The 20,305-nt window shown below is 57.2% G+C and overlaps 2 protein-coding genes across 8 annotated transcripts; one reads left to right on the top strand and one right to left on the bottom strand.

Moving 5' to 3' along the window:
* Positions 1 to 381: 381 nt before the first annotated feature.
* On the bottom strand, positions 382 to 7,632 carry Lrrc8e (leucine rich repeat containing 8 VRAC subunit E). Of its 4 annotated transcripts, none has more exons than XM_047530869.1 (3): positions 7,509 to 7,632; positions 4,298 to 4,440; positions 382 to 3,595 (listed from the first exon to the last, which is right to left on the bottom strand). In XM_047530869.1, the coding sequence occupies exons 2-3, from the start codon at positions 4,433 to 4,435 to the stop codon at positions 1,346 to 1,348; spliced, it is 2,388 nt and encodes a 795-aa protein (XP_047386825.1). In that variant the 5' UTR covers positions 4,436 to 4,440; positions 7,509 to 7,632; the 3' UTR covers positions 382 to 1,345. The 4 variants fall into 4 exon arrangements, with proteins under 4 accessions (XP_047386825.1, XP_047386827.1, XP_047386826.1 ...); XM_047530871.1 differs by having other exon boundaries at positions 4,298 to 4,436; positions 7,509 to 7,531; XM_047530870.1 differs by lacking the exon at positions 7,509 to 7,632 and adding an exon at positions 4,755 to 4,801 and having other exon boundaries at positions 4,298 to 4,436.
* On the top strand, positions 7,494 to 18,370 carry Prr36 (proline rich 36). Of its 4 annotated transcripts, none has more exons than XM_047530863.1 (6): positions 7,494 to 7,598; positions 13,892 to 14,166; positions 14,274 to 14,373; positions 14,901 to 15,013; positions 15,104 to 17,122; positions 17,254 to 18,370. In XM_047530863.1, the coding sequence occupies exons 2-6, from the start codon at positions 13,899 to 13,901 to the stop codon at positions 17,763 to 17,765; spliced, it is 3,012 nt and encodes a 1,003-aa protein (XP_047386819.1). In that variant the 5' UTR covers positions 7,494 to 7,598; positions 13,892 to 13,898; the 3' UTR covers positions 17,766 to 18,370. The 4 variants fall into 4 exon arrangements, with proteins under 4 accessions (XP_047386819.1, XP_047386820.1, XP_047386821.1 ...); XM_047530864.1 differs by lacking the exon at positions 7,494 to 7,598 and adding an exon at positions 9,309 to 9,582; XM_047530865.1 differs by lacking the exon at positions 7,494 to 7,598 and adding an exon at positions 12,987 to 12,994.
* The last annotated feature ends 1,935 nt before the right edge of the window (positions 18,371 to 20,305 follow it).

The following is a 20,305-nucleotide window of genomic DNA, read 5'->3' as shown; positions in this document are numbered from 1 at the left end:
TTGGCAAGTAGCCAAACCCACGAGGTGGCGCTGTGCCAAGTGCCCTATTCATTCTGGAGTCCAACACGGGAACACCTTGGGATGGGCGTTGAAGGCTTGTGGGGACTCCTGATGATCACTTATGGGTGGAGCAGACTCACAAATGTGGAGTTAAGAGGATAAAAGGGGAGGGAGAAGAAAAGGGATTCTCCGGAAAAAAACAAGGCAGAAGACACCACTGGATTTCTGCTTCTGATGGGAGGAGGTCTCTACCTTGCCCTCTTGAGCCCCTTTGGTGCCTCTCCTCCCAGGATAGACACATCCTTGATTCTGGCAGACAGGTGTTGCCAATTAGTTCTGTGAACAGGTCTAGACAATAGGAATGTACATAAAAGATCAGAATCATGGTTATAATATTTATTAAGCACCCAATGGTTTATACTCCCCCACCCAGGGACATCCAAAAACAAAGTCCCTACCTGTCCTCAGAAAAATGTAGCCCCCACAGCAGGGAGGACACTGCCATGAATATCCCTCTGGGGGAATCTGTCAGCTGCCTGAGGTGGTTTGCAGAGTTTTGCAAGTGTGTTACAGGAGCATTTCCTAAGGAGGGAGATGCCCAGTTTTCATTGGGTTCTCGAAGGGCCAGGATCTAAAAGGGGCACAGAATCTAGACATTCAGATAGCTATTCTTTAGGTCAGTGTTTCTATCATATAGGCTTAGGACTACCTGCGTCGTAATTACCTGGCATGTTACTTATTACCAGGTTCCTGGCCCCCACCCTAAACTCCTGAATGAGCCTTTCAAGGGTGGGGCCTTGGATATTCTGTTTTGTCCTAGCCCCTCAGTTGATTTTGGCACATAGTCAAATAGAAGGCCAATTGTTGTTGGTACACATGTCTGTAGCAAAGGACTCATAAATAAAGACTTAGCATCAAAGCTGGGATAGGGATTAGGGAGCTGGTCCTTTGTGTCTGTGTCCTCTCCTTGGGAGAGAACCCCAGATGTAAGCTGCTTTGTTGGTGGTGGGAGGGTTGGAAATCCCATTGGGATGTGTTCCCACTCCCATATGTGACACTAATTGAGCTGGAATGTCCAGAGGGAGGGCAAGCCAACCAGCCAAAGACACAGGTGTGGTTTTTGTCTGAGAATTCAGAGTTAATCCTTCTGTATGGGGTTCCACCCCAAATCCACAACTTCCTGTATCTCTCTAGACAAACCAGTCCCAGGATCTTGTCTGGACCCCACAAAGCTGACATGTCTGCCCCTCCTCTCCTGGCTGGACCCAGTGGCCCTCTCCCTTGGAAGACACTGCTGGGGCAGAAGCATCTGAAGGCCTCTACCTCGACCTTCTCCACCCCGGCTTCATTCCTCCTCCATCCTCTCTCGCACCTCGGTAGGCAGCCCCTCGTAAAGGGTGTCCTCCACCAGTAGTCCTCCCTTCTTGAGCCCCGTGCAGTTGCCAAGTTCTTCTGGCAGTGCTTCCAAACGGTTGCCCTTCAGCTCCAGGCGGCTGAGGGCCCGGAGGGCAGCAATGTGGGGAGAGAGGTGGCTCAGGTGGTTGTAACCCAGAAGCAACGTGCGCAGCTTTCGGCAGAAGAACAGCTCCTCCGGCAAGGCCTCAAGGGCATTGTAGGAGAGAGCCAGGTGCTGCAGGTTCTGGAGGAGACCCAACTCGGGCGGCAGGGAACGCAGCCCATTGTGGGACACATCCAACAAACGGAGGCCAAAGCAGAGGCCGAGCTGGGTGGGCAGGGTCTCGAGCTTGTTGTGGCTGAGATAGAGCTGCTCAAGGCCCCTGAGCTTCCGCACATGCTCGGGGATATAGGCAATCTGGTTGTGCCACAGCCTGAGTGTGACCAGCTTCCGACAGTGCTGGAAGCTAAGGATCTCCTCGATGGACCGCAGGTGATTGTCTTTGAGGTCCAGTTCCTGCAGTGCTCCTAGACTGAAGACCGCATGGGGGATGCGCTCCAGCCCGCAGGCCACCAACTCCAGCTCCCGCAGTACCACCAGCTTCTTGAGGCTGTTGAGGGCAAGCAAGCGGGCCCCGTCGTTATGTAGACTGAGTCGCTGCAGGTGCCCCGCAACATCGGTCACACTGGCGGGCACCTTCCCGGCATTGCTGCGCAGGGACAGCACTTTGAGCTGCTTGAGCTCCCGGAGGCTCTCGAGGGTGGCGGCCCGGGCCAGCTCTGGGGGAAACAGCCCCTCCAGGTGCAGCTCCTCCAAGCCACGCAGCCCAAACACCCAGAGGGGCACCTCGCGGAGCTCCTCGCACTTGACACGGATCACCTTCAGGCGGTCCCGCAGGAAGACCTGTGAGGAGAAGGGCAGGCGGGCCGGCGAGTGGAGCAAGCTGAGCTCCTGGAGGTGAACCAGCTGCGAGAGGCCCGGGGGGAAGGTGATGTCACAGATGGCCTCCAGCCGGAGCGCTTCCACCTCGCTGAGCTCAAAGACGGTGTCGGGCAGTCCAGGGAGCATGCAGAGGGCCAGCTCCAGCCGGCCCCCCGCGTTGCGCTGCAGCTTCTGCCGAAGCTTCTCAGGAGTCCACTCGTGGTTGAGGTTGAGTTGCTTCAGGCGGCTTTCGCTGACCTCGGAGAGGAAGACAGCGAAGCGCTTGGAGTAGAGGGAGTCATACTGGTCTATGAGGTGCAGCATGAAGGCGAAGTCGTTTTTGACGTCGGGGATGTCGTTCATGCCTGTCTCCTCCCGCACGGAACGGAAGGAGTACTCTTTGAGGGGCCGGTGGAACAGCCAGTAGAGGGTGTACAGGCAGGTAATTCCGTAGACGCACACGAAGGAGATGTAGCAGAAGGCCAGCTTGGAGAAGAGGTGAGCCTTGGTGTGGTTGCAGCAGAAGCTGGCATACCCGGTGACTTCCGAGGTCTCCACCCGGCAGGCCACCAGGAAGCTGATCTTCTCCACGTACACCAGGTTGTAAACCAGGATGGCTAAGAACTTGCATACTTTGAGCACCGTCTGCCGGATGTACATGGTGTAGAGGATGTCTCCCTCTTCCACATGCACACGGAACTTCTTGACCTTCTCAAACAGGGCTTTTGCCTGCTCGCCCTCCTTTTTGTCCAGCAGGGTGACAGCAGGAGGTTCAGTCACCACCTTCTCGGGCTCTGCCAGCACCTTTTCCTTCTCTCCCTCACTTGTCTTCCCTGTCCCTGTCCCTGCTGTGGTCACCACAATTGCTGTGGCCCGTCCAGCAGCGGGGCCCTTGTGGTTCTCCCCGGAGACCTCAGACAAGGCCCGCGTGGTCCATGGTGAATCAAAACACTTGCCCAGGATGGAGATGAAGTGTTCGATCTTGGAGCTGGTGCCAGGGAACTTGAACCAGAAGCTGGTGCAGACCATGAAGATGAGTGTGTGAATAACCACGAGGTAGGGAAAGTACTTGGCGTACCAGTGCAGCGCGGTCTCGTAGCAGAGCTGGTTAATGAAGCTGTACTGCTGCAGGTCCAGGTTGTTCTTGAGCCCACTGAGCTGCCGGAGACCCCCCATCTGCTCAGAGACCCCCCGAGGCAACAGTTGCTGGCAGGGAGCCTCTGAGAGGTTCTCCCGGGGTTCATGACTGGGCAGACAGATGATCTTGTCCTGCGTCACCTGAGCATGAGAAGATGGCAAAACAGGGTGTGGGGACTCTGAAGCAGGGGGAAGGGGAGAGAAGCAGGCAGAAGGTGAGAGACCTGATCCTAGACCCTTGCCAGCTGCCTGACTCTGGAGGAGTCTGCATCGGTCCTTGTCTGAAAAAAGGAGTTGGGTTGGATTGTGTTCCTCCCCTCAAAAAGATGTTGAAGTCCCCAACCTCCAACCCTTGTGAATGTGGCCTTCTTTAGAAAAGGGCCTTTGCAGAGGTAATCCAGCTGAGGCCATGAGAGTGAACCCTAATCTAGTAGGACTATGTCCTCATAGAAAGGGGACATTTGAAGAGAGACACAGGAGAATGCCATCTGCAAGCCAAGATTCTGGGGCTGCCAGAGTCTAGGAGAAAGACCTGGCACAGATTCTCCCTCACGGTCCTTGGGAGGAACCCACCCTGTCCACAGCACCTTGATCTCCACTGCCCCCTAGAACTGCATGGTCATAAGTTTCTGGTGTTTAGGCCCCTCAGTCCGTGCTACTTGATTTACAGCAGCCTTACCAAAGTCAGTAGCCTCAGTTCTTTCTAGATTCCAGGGATAAGCAGAGAGTTGTCAAAGCTGGGAATACCATAGGAGGTAAGGGGTAGGAATCAGCTATGAGTGAGCAAGGGCTTGACAAGAAGGCTTCCCATGGGGCCCCGCCCTCGATGGCCTGGTTCCTTACCTGGAGGGTGCAGCCGAAGACCCCAATCATGAGCATCGCCACAGTGAGGTACTCAGCCAGCACGTCCCACCAGGGTTTGAGCACCTTGAACGCAGGCTGCTGTTCGGTGAATTGCTTGAACTCGGCCACCGGGATCATCCTGCCTACAGCAGGCAGGAGACTGGTGTAGTGAGATCATGAGGAAGGGGCGCCCGTCTGGCAGGGGGATCCCCAGGGGGCAGACACAGCCTGTGCTCCCTGACGGAACCCACGAGCCCTGTGCCCTCTCCTCTTAGACTTTGCCCCCCCCCACCTCCTTCCCAGAGCCAGGACTTCACATCTTACTGTTTCTCCTGCCCTCTCAGAGCTCAAGAGGACAGTCCACAGGGTTCCTGTCCCCCAGCCTTACCTGGTGGACTTCTCTCCAAACCCAGTACCCGCCTTCCACCCTTGATGCTGGAAGCCCCAAAACACCCACCTGGGGCCTCCCAACTGCAGCCTAGACTCACTGCCACCAGGCGGGAGAGTTCTCCACAGCTCAGGACTTCCGGGGCATGGGTCCCCCCACCCCCTCCAGGGGTGCTCCTGGGCACCACCTCCAACCTCCAACCGGAAAAGCCGGCTGGAGCCTGGCTGGAGCCTGGCTCTGCTCTGGTTACCAGGGCCCCAGGGGTTAGGGAGTGGCCCAGCGAAGGTAGTCAGCCCTGGGGGTGTGTGTGGCCGGGACACCTGAGTTTCTAAAGGGGCTAGAGCCCAGCAGCTGAGGTACAAACTACAGACCTGGGCTCTGCGAGGGAGGGGGAGTGTTGGAATGGCCAAAGGGTGGAGGACCCACAAATGGAATGCTCCCAGGTGACACCCACAACTGGCACGAAGCTGGGCTGCCGGCCCACTTGTCTGTCCCTGGCTTCCTTTTTGACCAAGGTATCATTACTGCAGATACAGTCTGGCCAGCCCAAGTCACATACGGGGGCGAGGGGCACGAAGCTGGGACATCATCCTCTGAGGCGGCAGCCACTTGGCAAGGCTAAGGGGGAAAGAGCAGGGTCCCTAGGCAGCTCACCCCTGCCGGCGTCCAAGCTTCCCCCATCTCTCTCCCCTGTCCCTTAAGCAGGCTTTCAAGAGCTTCCCGTCCCCATCCTGTCACTGGGCACAAGCTGAACTAGGTAGAGGAGGGAAGTCCTGGTCCCTGTCTCATACCTCAGCCAACCACACTCGTACCCTGTCTCCCTTTTTAGTCCCCATGTCCCCCAAAGGTTTTGGAGTGACTTCTGAGTGGGGACAAGGTAGGGGTGGGGACCATGGTACAGCCTCAGAGCTGGCAGTCCCTGACAACTACTCCCCTTCATTCCCTCCGAGGCTCCCACCTCAGTGTGGCGGATCTGCAGGCAAGGAGGCAGACAGGGTCTGCACGCACACGATGGACACTCACGCCCCCCATTCATCCAGAGCGCAGGATCCCTCTCACCATGGCCCATCCCCCATGCCCACTAACTCTCCCAGTCCTACAAAAAAGCCAAGAATGTCTCCAGCCTTCATCAGCAGCATCTCATCTATTGAAAAGCCCAGAGCAGCTCAGCAACCCCCAGGGATGAATGTATATGGTAGCCACCAAAAGGGATACCTGGGGACATTTTGGAGCACACATATTTGTGTATGAGGGTACAAAATGCAATATACACACTGACCAGAAGGAAGACCCAGAACAAGGGAACTGTAACATCTGCATCAAGTTTCAGCCACTGTCCTAGGGTGGCCTCAGTGGATCCTTAGAGGGATGCTGTTCAGTTGCTTTACCCTAGAAAAATCTGGGAACAGTGGCAGAAATGCCACACGCATTGGTAGGGACCAACTCCTTGTCCTGGTCGCCCTTCAGAACCTATCTCACAATGATGTAAATTCCACCCTCCCGGGTGCACAGTCATAGGCAAAAAGACAGAAACCCTCAGGGTCCCATTTGGACTTCCCAGTGACTCCAGGGGACAAGGTGTGTACACATAAAGAATCAGAGGCTGATGCTGGGGATTATCATTATCTGTCTCCGTGACTCAAACCTGATGGTCCCGAACCTGCCATTAAATTTCCGCAGACGCAAGATTGGCCCCCTCCTACATCTGAGCAGGGCTAGTGGCAGGGCCCAGGAAGAGGGGTTGGTAACTGGGGGAGGGGCAGAAGAAAATGGCAATGGGGAGCACGCTCAGTGCGTGCCATCAGATGTCCTCAATGCATCGTCTTCTCCCAACTTTGGGAACTCAGGTGTCAGGCTTTTGTTTTCCAGACTTGGGGGAGAGCTGTGACTTCATCAAGCTTTCATGGTTACAGTGGCTTTTGAGCCTGGCCCATCCCAGTCCCAACTCCTGCCTGCTTGATGGCACTCACTGTGCTCCGTCTCGGGAAGACACCTCTCACAGTGATACGGCATCTCTGCAAAAAGAACCCTGAAGGGTTGTTCCAGAAGGCCAGTCTAGGACCACAAGGCTCCTCAGCTGGGCCTCGCTCCTGCTTCCCCTTCTCCCAGGCTCCCTTAGGCTTCCTGCCTCCTCATGATGTGGTGGGTAACTTCCTACTGCTGGAGTGGAGGTGGTGGGTGGTGGGAGGCGGCCCCCTCCCCACCCACGGCCCATATGCTAAGGGGCCAGGAAGAAACAGCAGATTTTCCGCCTTGAAGAGCACGAAGTTCAACTCCTGCTTTTTTCACAGGGGGAAACTGAGGTGGGGAACGGGGGAAGATGGCCCACTTAATAGCAGATCTCTGGTCAGCACTATGGACACAGACAACTAGCACAGTTTCCAAACTTCCCTTGCTGGGACTTGGGGTCTGGGGAGTGTTGAAGTTCAAAAAAACCTCCGAAAGCTGTTGGAGAGGATCCCAAGTGGAAGGGTTCTGGGACTTTGAGACGATCGCTGGGACAAGTTGTCTCTGATTTCTCAGCCCCGCCCCCAGGGCAGGATACGGAGATCATGAGCCCCAAGGTCGACCCCTGCCTGTTGATTTTCATTTCCTCACTTGACTGGGTCTGCCCGACTCTCAGGACAGGCGGCCTTGGGGCCCCGCCTCTGTTTGCGCACCCCTGTCCCCACCCGCCAGCTCCCGGTGTGCGCCGGACGTCCCGTCCCGCCCGGGCCGCGGTGTCCGCAGCACCTGAGCGAGCCTCCCCTCCGCCAGGTCCCAGCCGCAGTCCGATCCCCACCTGGCCACCCCGCCCCCGCGGCCGAAGAGCCCCTTACTCACAGCTCTGGGATGGACGCTGGGCCCAACTCCTGGGTCCCTGGGAGCGGAGCGGCCCGGACTCCCGCAGAGTTCCCGGGCGGGTTCGCCAGGGTGAGTCAGGGCGGGCGGGCGGGCCAGGAGCCCGAGAGCCGCCCCGCCCCGCCCCGCCCCTGGACAGCTCGGCCCGCCTCGCTGGTCTACCCCGCTCTGAGCGCCACGCGATCGCCGATGGGCGAGGGATAGTCCTCCTGCCCTGCGCCAGGTGGGCACGGAGCCGGCCCCAGGGGAGGGGCTTTAGGAGTCTGCCGTTCAGCTGCAGGGGGGAAACTGAGGAAACGGGGCGTCCTGGGGGCTCTCAAAGCTACGCTATGACCGTCTTTCTGGACAGGTGTCAGGAATGGGTGGAAAGGCTCCCCCCAACCCCCAAAGCTCGGCCGCTTGGCCTCGAAGCCCAACCAAGTCACAGGTGACCAGACTTCAGGTGGAAGATGGCTCCTCCTTGAGGAGCAGGGGAGAGGGGAGGCCTTCCTCTTCTGTTCTGGCTTCGGGGTAGGAGCTGGGTCTAGTCAAAAGCGGCCAGCCCAGTGGGGGTCCTAGCCTGGCTGCCCCTGTCAGGACTCGTGGCCCACCCTGGGGGAAGTTGGGGCAGGCTGTGCCCAGGTCTTGGGGGCTGCAGGGAGGGGGCAGAGGGCTCTGGTAGCTGGGGAGTTCCAGGCTGGGAGCCCCACTTCTTTTTTTTTTTTTTTTTTTTTTTTTTTCTGTGCTGGGGATCGAACCCAGGGCCCTGTGCTTGCAAGGCAAGCACTTTACCAACAGGGCTATCTCCCCAGCCCTGGGAGCCCCACTTCTGGAAACCACAACCCTAACCTTGCGGTCACCTAAGGGGAACCTGGAGTGGGTCACAGAATAGCAAACCAAACAGACCACCCACTACCACCTGGGTTAAATCCCTGCAGAATGGAAAGCCCATCCTTTCTAGGTAGGGAAGTCAGCTCCCTTCCCCAAGGAGAAAATGAGAATATCCCCAGCTCTTAGACAGCCTGAGGCATGAAGGGCCAGGATCACCTAAATCAAAGGCCCTCTGAGTACTACCACAGACAGTCCAGAAACTTCTTGCATGTTCATTTGATTTTTGGGCCGGGGGGGGGGGGTGTGCTGGGTCTGAACCCAGGGTGTCACCTGTGCTATGCAAGCCACTCTACTGCTGAGCTACATCCTAGCCCCAGAGTTTCTTTCTAGACAAACATTAAGCATACAAACAAATGAGGGAAGAAGATAATGTCAGTTCTGGACGAGTGCTGTAGTTGTAACAAATCAGGCTGAAGCAGTGGTCAGGGAAAAGGGGTTCCTGAGGACTCTTGGAGACAGAGACCTTTGAGAACATTTGTCCTTTCTTTCTTCAGAGAGGCTTCTGGGGATCCATGCCCTGGAGGTTTGTTTGCAACTATATGCAAACACTTTGCTTACTCAATCCTAGTCACTGGAATACAAGCCCTAGGAGCCCTGGTCACCTGTGTCTTTGCTTCCTGCTGTATTGCCAGCCCTTGGAATGGTGCCTGACACTGGGCAGGCATCAGTAATTGATGGATGGGTGATTGATGGGAGGTTGTTTGAGCTCCTCCAGCCTCACACCCTGAGAGGAGGAATTGGATGCAAATAGTTTTTCTGGCAGGTGATCCCAGGATAAAGCAAAAGGGAAATGAGGAGTGAGACTGGGAGGACCAAGAAGCCAGCTTACAGTTACTCCACTCTGCGGGGAACGTCTAGATGGTGGAGACACCTCCAGGTTGTTCCACCAAAGACACGAGGGAATGGAGGTATGTAGCCACCAGCCCATCTGTCATTGAGGGCTGTTCTGGAGAAGGGGAATGGAAGAGTGTCTCCCCGGACCTTTGGCCCTCCCTGCGTGGGCACCGAGAGTGCTCAGGGACGCTGAGAGGACGGCAGGGGACCTGCTGAAGTTGCAGACTGGAATGGCTGGGTTGTAGCCCACGTCCTCCACATGGCTTCCAAGTGTTCTATGGAAAGGCTCCCACTTTACAGCCCCTTGGCCGCGGCGTCTTACCACACAGTGATGCCCAGCTTTGAAAAACTGGTAAAATACACAGAACATGGAACTAAGTGCACAGCTCAGTGGCATTAAAGGCATTTATATTGTGTAAACTTTACCACTAGTCATCTCCCGACTGCTGTTCATTTTGTGAAATTAACTCTCCCTCTCTCTCCACCGGCCTCCACACCCGCTTTCTCCTTTCTGTGTCTATGAATGTGTCTATTTTAGGGACCTCATAGATGTGGAATGGTACAGTGTTTGTCTTTTTGTGACTGATTTCACTGGGCACAATCTTCTCAGGGTTCATCCACATTGTAACATGTATCAGAATTTCCGTCTTTTTTTTTTTTTAATTTTAATCCTTTTTTATTTCCTCCTCTGTCTCTGGTACTAAGTGTTGAATCCAGGGGCACTTTACCTTGGTCCCCACCCACCTTTTTTTCTTTTTGTAAGTGGATATATAACAATAACTTTATTTTATTTAGGGTTTTTTTTTTTTTTTTTTTTTTTTTTTTTTTGCATGTGGTGGTGAGGATCAAACCCAGTGCCTCACGTGTGCTAGACAGATGTTCCACCACTGAGCCACAATGTCAGCCCTCTTGGTCCCTTTTTAAAAAAAATGTTTTAAATTTTTAGACAGGATCTTACTAAGTTGCTAAGGTTGGCCTCAAATTGGTGTGATCCTCCTGACTTAGCTTCCCAAAGCAGCTAGGATGACAGGTGTGCATCATTATGCTTGGCAGAATTTTCTTTTTAAAGCTGAATAATATTCCATTGTATGGATGGGCCACCTTCTGATTAACCATTCATCAGTCGGTGCATACTTGGCTTGTTTGCACTTGGCTATAGTGAATGATGCTGCTATCCACGTGGGGGGGTGGGCAATCTCTCCTCAAATTGTTGTGTGCAGTTCTTTTGGGTGTAAGTGCAGGGTTAGAATTGCTGAGTCATATGGTATTCTAGTTAATGTCTTGAAGAGCCTCTCTACTGCCTTCCATGGGGGCTGCACCATTTTATGCTTCCAGCAACAGCATACAAAGGGTTCAGCTTTTCCAACTTCAGACAAATACCTGTTATCTAATACCCTAAGACCCTGTAAATGTGAGTTTCACAGATCTATTGCTGAGTAACAAAGTTCCTCCAAATTTAGTAGCTTAGAACAAGCATTTATTATTTCGCATAATTCCTGAGGGTCAGTAACCTGAGAGTGGCTGTCCTGGGTGGTTCATTTAATCCCTCCAACCATCCATAAGCAAGCCATGATTTGCTTTCTGTCACTTGAGGTTAGCTTGCATTTTCTAGAATGCTCTATAAATGAAATCATAGAGTGCATGTTTTGTGTGTGTGTGTGTGTGTGTTCTTGTAACTTCTTTTGTTTGTCATGGTTTGGAAATTAGTTACTATTTTCAGTGTGCCGGTATTCTGTCCTTGTCTTTGCTGAGTAGTATTCTATTGCGGGGCATACTTTACTTTGTGTTATTTATTCCGCTGTTTGTTTGTTTTGAGACTGGGTCTCCCTGTGCTGCCCAGGTTGGTCTGGATCACCTGGGCTCAAGTGATCCTCCCACATCAGCCTCCCAAGCAGTTGGGTCTACAGGTTCGAGCCACTGCACCTGGCTTCCTCCCCTGTTCATAGACATCTGGGAAGTTTTTTATAGGACAGCAGAGTCAAGATCCTAATTGAATACAGGCTGGTGTCAATGTACCTTGGAGGACCCTCTGTACTGTGGTCAGAACGCAGGAGGTCAGGTCTCTGGTAGGTGGCAGTGACACAGGAGGGGAGTGCTGTTGGGAGATGGGTAAACAGGCAGGCAGGGGAGCCAGCTGCTGTCATGCCACAAGAGGCTAACATAGGTGATAATCAGGAGATCTGGGGAGGAGGTGAGGCCTAAATGATCCAATCAGGAGGACAAAGCAGGGCATTCAGTTCTGAGTTTGACATCTTTCTCTTTCTTCCCTCTCTGGAAATTCAAATGGGCACAAATCTTGAATGGAAAAAGCCCAGCCTCCTACTTCTAGCCACACCCTAGTTAAGAAGCCCTCTGAGTTTCAGACGAGGATCGATCCCTTCTCTTGCATGTGTGTGTACTCATGTGCAGCAGTGCAGGTGCGGGCATGTATGTGCGCATGCGTGACAGCACAGGGCGCTCACTCTTTGGGATGGAGTGGGGAGGGGCTGTGAGTCAGGAGGCATCAAGTGGAAAGCACAACAGGGGGAGAGAATTTGGCTAACATCGGTGACAAAGCCAGACCCTCAGGGACAAGGGGAGGCTCATCAGGAGGCCAGCACAGGGCAGCTGAGGATGACCATCTCCTGCTTTAGTCTACACCCCTTGATTAGAGAAAAATTCTGAAATGTCTTCAATTTAATTGCAAGGGCCAAAGAATGGAGGAGGAGGGAGATAAGGGAGTTAGTAAGTTAACAGCGGCTGTCCATACAACAAAACTATTCCTGAAGGTGTGTTAAAATCTTAACTCAATCCCACTGCCACCCCCTTGGACACCACCTGCATCCTGCTTACTATCCTGACCATTCCAGAAGCGGCAAGACCTTCTTGTGGACTGACTTCCTATCCCAAACTCTGCATGATTTTGTGACCCTGTTCCTTTTATCTGTAACCATGAAAGTTCAATGAAACAATTCATGCTTGCTTCCCCCAATTTTTGTTATAAAAATGGTTTTATCTCTAGGTCCAGTGAATGTATTGTCAACTTCTATCCAGCTCTGCTTCTGGAAGTTATGGGAACTTGTTCCAAGACCCGGTCCTTTTTCAGGCTAGCAACTGTAATGGCTCAAGAAGCCCTTTTATTTCAGAGACCACTAGCCTCCAGAGTTTTGGTCCATGTCATGCTCCACGGGGGTCCCACTGGTGGCAGGTGAAGACAACTAAATGACACCTCTCACTTGCTCGGGCTAGACTGAGGCAGTCGGGAAAGATGTCCTCAGAGCCTTTATGGACTTGTTTTGATACCACCTAGTTCCCGGTAATCTGGTCCCCCAGAGGCCAAGTCTTGGTGGGAGCCTTCACTGATGTGACCTAGCGGTGGAGGGTGTGGAGGTGGAAGTGTTCTGCCCTACAGAAGACTGGGTCACGGTACCCTCACCATACTGCTTTTCTTGGCTCTTCCCCTCGCTCTCATCCCTCTCTACCTCCTCTTCCCCCAAATCTGGAATCCACCTTGCGTCCCTTAGTTTCCCAAGGCTGCAGTCTCGTAGCAACGAGACCCACCCCACCCTAGGTAAGGAGATTTCTTAGGGTTTGAGAAAAGCCTTGGGGGCCGGGCGGCCTGGCTTCCACAGTCGCGAAGGCCACGACCGCGACCAGCGACACGGGTTCTGGATTGGTCGGTGGGCTAGAGGCGCGGTGGTCCCGCCCCCCTGTTGCCAGGGCTCAGCCTATCCGCGTCCAGGCGGGCCTCGGTCTCCAGGTGGTCGGGGTGCTGGTCGCAGCAGGTGCGTGGGTGCGCGAAGGGACCAGTGGGGGTCCCCAAGTGATTTCCCCGCCGAGTCCCTCTCGTTGGGTCTTTGTGGTCTTTAGGCGGTCGCGGAAACAGGCCTCCCTCTGACCGCCGAGAGGCGGCCCCTTCCTCCGCCGCGAGCCTCTCTCCCACCCCATCGGCGCGCTCCCGGGTTTGGATCCGGCGCGCGCCCGGGGCTCCCCGCCCGCGGCCGAGGGGCGGGGCCCGCCAGGCTCCCCCGGCGCCGCCGCCTGCAGCCCCCTCCGCGGCCTTCCCGCCGCTCGCGGTGCTCCCGCCCCGCCCCACCCGGGCGACCCTTCGTGGAGCGGCGGGAGGCCGGAGCCGGAGGTGAGCGAGCCGCGAGCAGGTGGCGGGGCCGGGCGCGGGCCGGGCCGGGCGGGGGAGGGGTCGGGCCCGGGACGCGGCTCTTTGTCTCCGGTAGCCTGTTCGCGGGCCGAGGGGCCGCTCTGTCTCGTGGCAGGTGCCGGCATCCCTCGGGGAGGACGGGGGATGGCGCTGGGGGGTGGCGGGGAGGCCCGGGCGTGCGTGCCGGACCCCCGCATCCGAACGCGGAGACCGCCCTCCCTTCCCGAGGCTGATTTCTCGGTGCCCGTGGGGTCACGGGCAGGGCGTGGATGGTGATGCGCGGAGCCGAGGGGGCTGGGGCGGGCAGGGTCTCTCAGCTTTGGGGAAAGGGCTGGGGTGGGACTGAGGGCTTCGAAGAGCAGACCGGCCTGTGAGTGGGTCGGGGGGCAGCCAGGCCGAGGCTGAGGTCTGGACACCCGTGGGCGGCGATGCTGGGGAAAGGGCAGCGAGGTGCCGCGACCTCGAGCCCAGCAGGCAACATAGTGGTTCCGGAGCTGGGATGCTGAGCCGCCTGTCTCCTCGGCAGGTGCGGGATGGACAAGAAGGACAAGGCCAAGGCCGGGGCCGCCGTGCGGACGCCGGCTGCTCGCCCTCCCGGCCTCGCGACCCCCAAACCCCCAGGGTCTCCTCGACCACCTCCCCCAGTAACGCCCGCAGCCCTTCGAGTTCTGGGAGCAACGGGAGCCATGGGAAGAAGGCCCCTGGCGGAGCGAGCCGGGGGTGTCAGCGGAGTCGCTCTTCCGGAGACTGCAGTCCGAGTGGGACCCACTCGGAGCGCTGGGGCAGGTCCGCGGAGCCCAGGTACCCAACTTCCTCAGTTCTGAGCCCATCACCCCACGCCCGCCCGTCCCTCCTCCTTCAGAGACACTCCTTTCCGGGGCACCTTCCACTTAATTTTCTCCCTGCAGCCTCCAGGCCCCCAGCGGCTGGGAGAGGAGAGCGGGCCTCTGCCAAGACCCCCAGCCAGGGTTCTATCTCTAGCCCCGGGCGTGCCAGCGGGACCATCAGGTAACATGCCCCCACCCCCAGTCCCTTAAGCAATGGTTAGTGTTACAATCTGAACGTCTTTATTTTCTTTTTTATTCTCCTTTGTCTCTGCAGAACTGGGGATGGAACCCAGGGACTCACACGTGCTAGGCAAGCACTCTACCACTGAGCTACATTAGCCCTTTTTATTTTTTTACTTTTTTGGTCCTGGGGATTGAATTTAGGGATGCTTTACCATTGAGCTACATCCCCAGCCCTTTTTATTTTTCATTTTGAGACAGGGTCTCACTAAGTTGTTGGATGGCCTTGATCTTGTGATTCTCCTGCCTCAGCTTCCCAAGTTGCTGGGATTATGGGCTGTGCCACTTTACTGGGCTGAACTTTTTAATGTTACCCATGAGTTAGGGCTCAGGAGCATTTACAGATAAGTAGGTGCAAACTGAGTGGAAATCATTTTTGGTCCACAGAGAGGGTATGTGCCCCATTTCACAGATGGGAAAATGTAAATTTGGGAAGTCTAATAAGGAGCTGGTCCCTCCTGTCCCTAGGTCAGGCCCTGTTGGACAGAAGGGACCCAGGCCCCCAGCTGAGGAAACTGTGGCTAGAGGAAAAACCCCAGAGGCACCCAAAAAGAGTGTCCTGAGCTCTGGAGCACGAAAGGGTATGTGATCTGGGGATGAGGTGGTTTCTAGGTGTGATGGGGACTAGCCAGAAGGTATCTGGCACTTTGGGTTTTCTGCTTTGTTTCCAGACTCTTCAGGGCCCACCTCAGGAGCCTCCTCCCCAGCCATCGCCCGGAGATCCAAGGCTATGGGCACAGAAGTGGGACTCCCCAGACCAGCTGCGAGTGCCCGTCCGCGTCCCCCAACTGAGGTGCCCAGGAAATCAGTGAGCAGTGCCACAGAACACAGTGCCACGGAGCCCAGCCCAGCTGCCAGGAGGCGGCTAAGTGCTGGCGGGGGCCTCCAGAAGCCTGCCTCTCGTCCCCTGGGCTGCAGTGCAGTGTCCCCTGGGCTGTCCTCCCCAGCCCGTTCTGGGGCTTTGGCCCGTGGAACATCCCGAGCTCCTGCACATACCTCGCAGCCCAAGTCCAAAGGGCTGCACACTCTACGCCCTCTGCAGGCCACATCTGCAAGAAAGGACACAGCCTCAATGCAGGGCCAGGGATCTCCTCCTCCTGTGGCCACGTCCTCGCCATCAGGTTCCACATCACAACAGCCTCCACCTCCACAAGTCTCCGGGACTCCCCTGCTGGCCACACTCCCTCCCTCTCCACCAACCACACCACCTCCACCTGCATTGCTGGATCTTCCCACCCCATCCTCCCCACAGACCACGCCCCATTCACACACACTAACCAGCCCATTGGCCACGCCCCCTTCGCTAGCAACAGTTGCTCCACTCTCTTTGCAGACTCTCCCCTCTCCACCTGCCACGCCTCCTCTGCAAGCTCCACCCCCACACAGCGGTATAGCCTTTCCTCAAGAGGCCCCCGTCTGTCCCCTGCCCATGGTTACATCAGTTTCACCGCCCCTGCAGAATATGCTTTCCACCCAGGCTTCGTCTTGGTCTGCTCTTCAGACTCCCTTGGCCACACCTCCGTCGTCCGCTCCTCAGCCTTTAGCCACCGCCCCTCCACAAGCCCCTCTTTCTCCCCCAGCATCTCCACAGAATGCCCCCTCTCTGCCAGCCCTTCCTACTCTGACTATGCCCCCTCCCCCGGTCAGTCCTGTCTTGTCTCTGCCCCCTCTTCAGGCCAACCTCTCACAAGACCCTTCTCTTCCGGTCACTTCCCCTCTGCCAGATGCTCCCCTAGGTTCCCCTTCTCTGTCGGCCTCCCTGCCTCTGCAGTCCCCTTCCTTCTCCCTGGGTACACCCCCTGTGCAGGCCCCATCTTCTCTGATCACGCCCCCTTTACAGCCCACTCCCTCTCTCCTGACCCTGCCCCCCATACAGGCCTCAACTTCTCCGGCCTCACCGCAGTCCACTTCTCCTTTGGCTTCTTCCTTTCCGCAGGCCTCACTTTCCGTGGGCTCACCTTTTCCGCAGACCACACCTTCTTTCCTGCCCATTTCCCCGATAGAAACCCAACCTTCTCTAACTTTGCCCCCTCTGCAGGCTTCTTCTTCTCCCCCTGCCACATACCCTTTGCCCCTTCCCTCTCCTGCCTCCCCGCCTCAGCAGGCTCTTCTCTCTCCTCTGGCCTCACCTCCTCCGCAGGTCCCTCTGTCTCTTTCCGCCTCGCCAGCTCCACAGGTACCACCTCTGGACCCTCCCGGTCCCTCTCCTTCGGCCTTGCCCATTCTGCAGGTGCCTCCCACAACCCCACCCCCTCAACAGGCCCCACTTTCTCGGGTCTTGTCCCCTCTTCAGGCCCCGCCCTCTCCCTTGACCACGCCTCCCTCGCAGGCTCCGCCCTCACTGTCCTCACCCATTCTGCAGGCCCCTGCCTCGTCCCCTCCGCAGGTTCCACGCCGCCCCCCGACCCCAGGTCCAGATGCTTCCATCTCGGGTCCACGGCTGACCCTGGCGCTGGCCCCCGTCGCGCCGCCGCCACCCTCGCGTAGCCCGTCCAGTACATTGAGCGGACCGGACCTGGCCGGCCACAGTAGCAGCGCCACAAGCACGCCCGAGGAGCTGCGCGGTTACGACAGCGGGCCCGAGGGCGGCGCCGCAGCCTCCCCACCTGCAGACGCGGAGCTCGCAGCCTGCCACCCGGCCGCATGGAGCCGAAGTTCCGCTCCACCACTGGCAATCCGCGGCGCTCCAGGTCAGGGAGATTGTGGGCGGAGCCGGGCTATAGGTGGGGCCGGAGGCGGGGCTCTCAGCTTGGGGTGGGTCAGTTGGATTGGGGACGGACCTTCCTGCTCCCTCGGCTCAAGGTTCTATCTTTACCGGTAGGATCGGCCCTGCAATGGCCTCCGGTTGCCGGGCCGGGCTCAGCTGACGGTCTGTGCACCATCTACGAGGCGGAAGGGCCCGAGTCGGCGACTCCTACACCGGGCGCACTGGACCAGGGGCCCGAGTCCGGCGCTGGCGGCGGGAAGGCTGAGACCGGAGCCGGGACGGGGGTGTCCTCCCGGAGCCCGAAGCTTGCGCGCCTGGGCGAGCTGCCGCTGGGGGCGCTGCAGGCGAGCGTCGTGCAGCACCTGCTGAGCCGGACGCTGCTGCTGGCGGCGGCTGAGGGTACGGCGGGAGGCAGCGGCGGTGGTCCAGGGGGTGCGGGAGGCGGTGGCGTCACTGGGAGCTCCCGAGCTCCGCTCAGCGACGCCGAACTGGGCCGCTGGGCCGAACTGCTGTCTCCTTTGGACGAATCCCGTGCCAGCATCACTTCGGTCACCAGCTTCTCTCCAGATGACGTGGCCTCCCCACAGGGTGACTGGACTGTTGTGGAAGTGGAGACTTTCCACTAAGCCAGACGCCAGCCCCGCCTACCATGCCCACCCCTGCTTTAGGGTCCGCCCCTCTGGTTACACCTCTTTGTCTTAGACACCGCCCCCACTGCCCTGGAGTCCCTCTGTCGTTAGATTGGTTTCAGCCCCTAGAGCGTTAGTCGTTGGGACCAAGCTCCACCCCTACCTTTGGCTTAGGCTCGGGACCCACCCACACCCTTGGCCTGGGATGTCCCTTCGAGCACCGCCCCTTTGACCTAAGACACGCCCCAGACCTCCATGAGTCCCGCCTTACTCCCTCCGTCTAATCCTCGCCTCTGGTCCTGTGCATCGTTCACCCGGCGCAGCCCGCGTTTGCAATAAAACCGGGACATTGGAGTTCGTGCGCCCTCGCTCTCGCCGCGGGGCCGGGACTTGGGGGCCTCTGCGGAACCAGGGGCAGCTGACCAGCGCGAGGGGTTCTGGCGTGTGGGAGTTCTGGCGGAACTGCTGCTTTCGCCTGGGGGAAAGAAGGAGCAGAAGAGGTGGGGCTGTCACAGAGTTCTGCGGAGCCCTGGTCGCCCCCCCGCCATGCCCACCCAAGTGCATGAACTTGCAGTTCTTCAAGTCTTACTTCTAGTGGAAACGTTAGGCTCAAGAAGGGCGCGAATAGATGAGCTAGTGCGCAGCCAAGGTGTAGGAGCGACTGAGCCCTCCCCATACTCGACCCCAGGAGCTGGCACTCCTGGGTTAAAAGCCAGAAGAGTCTGGCCCTCTTCCCACAGGGCACATCCCCTTACCTTCTGCGTCCTCGGAATAGGGACTCCCATCCAGAGTAGGGCCTGGAGGCGGGAACTGTGAGTGGAGGCCAGGGAGAGGTCGTTGGCATCCTCTGTTCCCCCGCCTCCCTCCTGACCCTGGGCGCTCGCTGGGCTCACTAAGGAGGCTGTAGTGCGGAAGGCAGACCAACGCCCGGCCCGGGGCTTCTCAAAAGGACCCTTCATGGATGTAGGGTGTTGGGCTGACTGACCTGGTTGGAGCCTGCAAGGAAGAGACTCCCAGGGCTGGGTGGGAGACGGGGAGTCCTCACTGTGCCATTCTGTGCATCATACCCCCACGAGCATTCTTGCCCTGTGCCCTACCTGCGCCGTCCTCACCATCCCTGTCCTCTCAGCATTGCTTGTGCTTCCTTACCTGCACCCAGCCCAGACACTTCTGTGCTGAAGCCCCTAGCTCCAGGCTAGGCCCTCCCACTGCAGGGTTTCCCCTAGGCTTTTCCTCCCCAAGGGTCTCCTGCTCCACGCTGAGGATGATGGGGGCAAACCCCAGGTGGTCAAAAGGCCAGTGGGAACCAATATGGGGCCCTCAGGTCTGTCTCTGTCCTTGGGCCTGGTCCCCTTACTCTACCCAGTGACCAAGCCCTTGTCAGGAAGAGACCACTAATTTGTTTGTCCCCACCCCAAAACAGCTACCTCCCAGTCTGGGGTTCAAAGAGAATGGGCCCAGAGGGGCAGTGTTGTCTCCGCCCTGGGGAGCCAAGAGTAGAGGGGAAGGCTGGCAAGCTCCCTCTCTCGGCCTCCCAGATTTATGGTAAGCCATCAAGATTTCCTCTCCAACTGGGCCCTGGTGGGAACCCAGAGTCCCTCATTCCCCAGACATTGAGAGAAGCCCAGGAGAAGGTCTGACTCTTGATATGCTGAAGGCCAGCCCCCATGAAAGGGCAGGGCAAAAACTTGGACTGCTCCTCCTGGACCCTGCTTAGCCTGGCGAACTGACTGGGGTGGAACCAACTGCCCTGTGCGAGCAGGAGGCAGTGACTGTGGGTCTGTTCAGTCTGGTACTGCTGCCTGTTGTCCCAGAGGCATCCACGTGATGGGACAGTATGCAATTTAGTTGTCCTGGTGTGCATGACTGTCATGCCTGGCTGCCTGATAGTCCTCGGGTTGCAGAGGGAGCCACCTTATGGGCCACACTGGTGCAGAGGGCAGGGCCTGGCTGGGATCTGCCTAAACCAAATTAAGATTCTGCCCCTCAGCAGCCTGCCTTTGTCATCCCTTGTTCTTCCCTCCACACACCAGCTGGGACTCCAGCTCAGCTTCATAGGAAGCCCCACAAAGGACTGTGCCCTCTTGGGTCCTCTTCTCCAGGGTGCTTCCATCCACTTTCCCTCCTGCCCGACTCAGTGTGGTCTCTGCACCAGCCTCGTCACTGACCTCCAACACTCTTGTCCATCTGATGGTGTCCTTCTCCCCTGTGCCCTTAACTGGCTCCCACGGCCTTCAGTTCAAAGCCCAGAATCTTCATCCTAACTTGAGTAACTCCCTCCTTCTCTGACCACATCCAAGTTCACCTCTTCTTCCTTCCTGGGCATCTTGTACCTTTCTTGCTGGTCCTGGTGACATCTAGCCTTCATGCTTCTGCCCTTGGAGAAAGCTCTGACACTGTCTCCTCCAGGAAGCCTTCCTTGATTTCCTCAAACTGTTGTCTATTTGGCACTAACCACATTAGTGGCAGTTCACTTTTCACTATACTGGGGATCCTTGAATAAGGCACAAGGCAGAGCACCCTAGAAGGCTTCTTTC

This window comes from Sciurus carolinensis, chromosome 17 (genome assembly GCF_902686445.1).
Source record: "Sciurus carolinensis chromosome 17, mSciCar1.2, whole genome shotgun sequence".
NCBI lineage: Eukaryota > Metazoa > Chordata > Mammalia > Rodentia > Sciuridae > Sciurus > Sciurus carolinensis.
This window is presented reverse-complemented; position numbering and strand designations above follow the sequence as displayed.

Coding starts and splice junctions, on each gene's coding strand:
- Lrrc8e (XM_047530869.1), bottom strand. CDS start 4,435: ATGATCCCGGTGGCCGAGTTCAAGCAATTCACCGAACAGCAGCCTGCG. Junction 3,596..4,297: donor TCTTCGGCTGCACCCTCCAG/GTAAGGAACCAG, acceptor TCTCATGCTCAG/GTGACGCAGGACAAGATCAT.
- Prr36 (XM_047530863.1), top strand. CDS start 13,899: ATGGACAAGAAGGACAAGGCCAAGGCCGGGGCCGCCGTGCGGACGCCG. Junction 14,167..14,273: donor GGCAGGTCCGCGGAGCCCAG/GTACCCAACTTC, acceptor TTCTCCCTGCAG/CCTCCAGGCCCCCAGCGGCT. Junction 17,123..17,253: donor GGCAATCCGCGGCGCTCCAG/GTCAGGGAGATT, acceptor CTTTACCGGTAG/GATCGGCCCTGCAATGGCCT.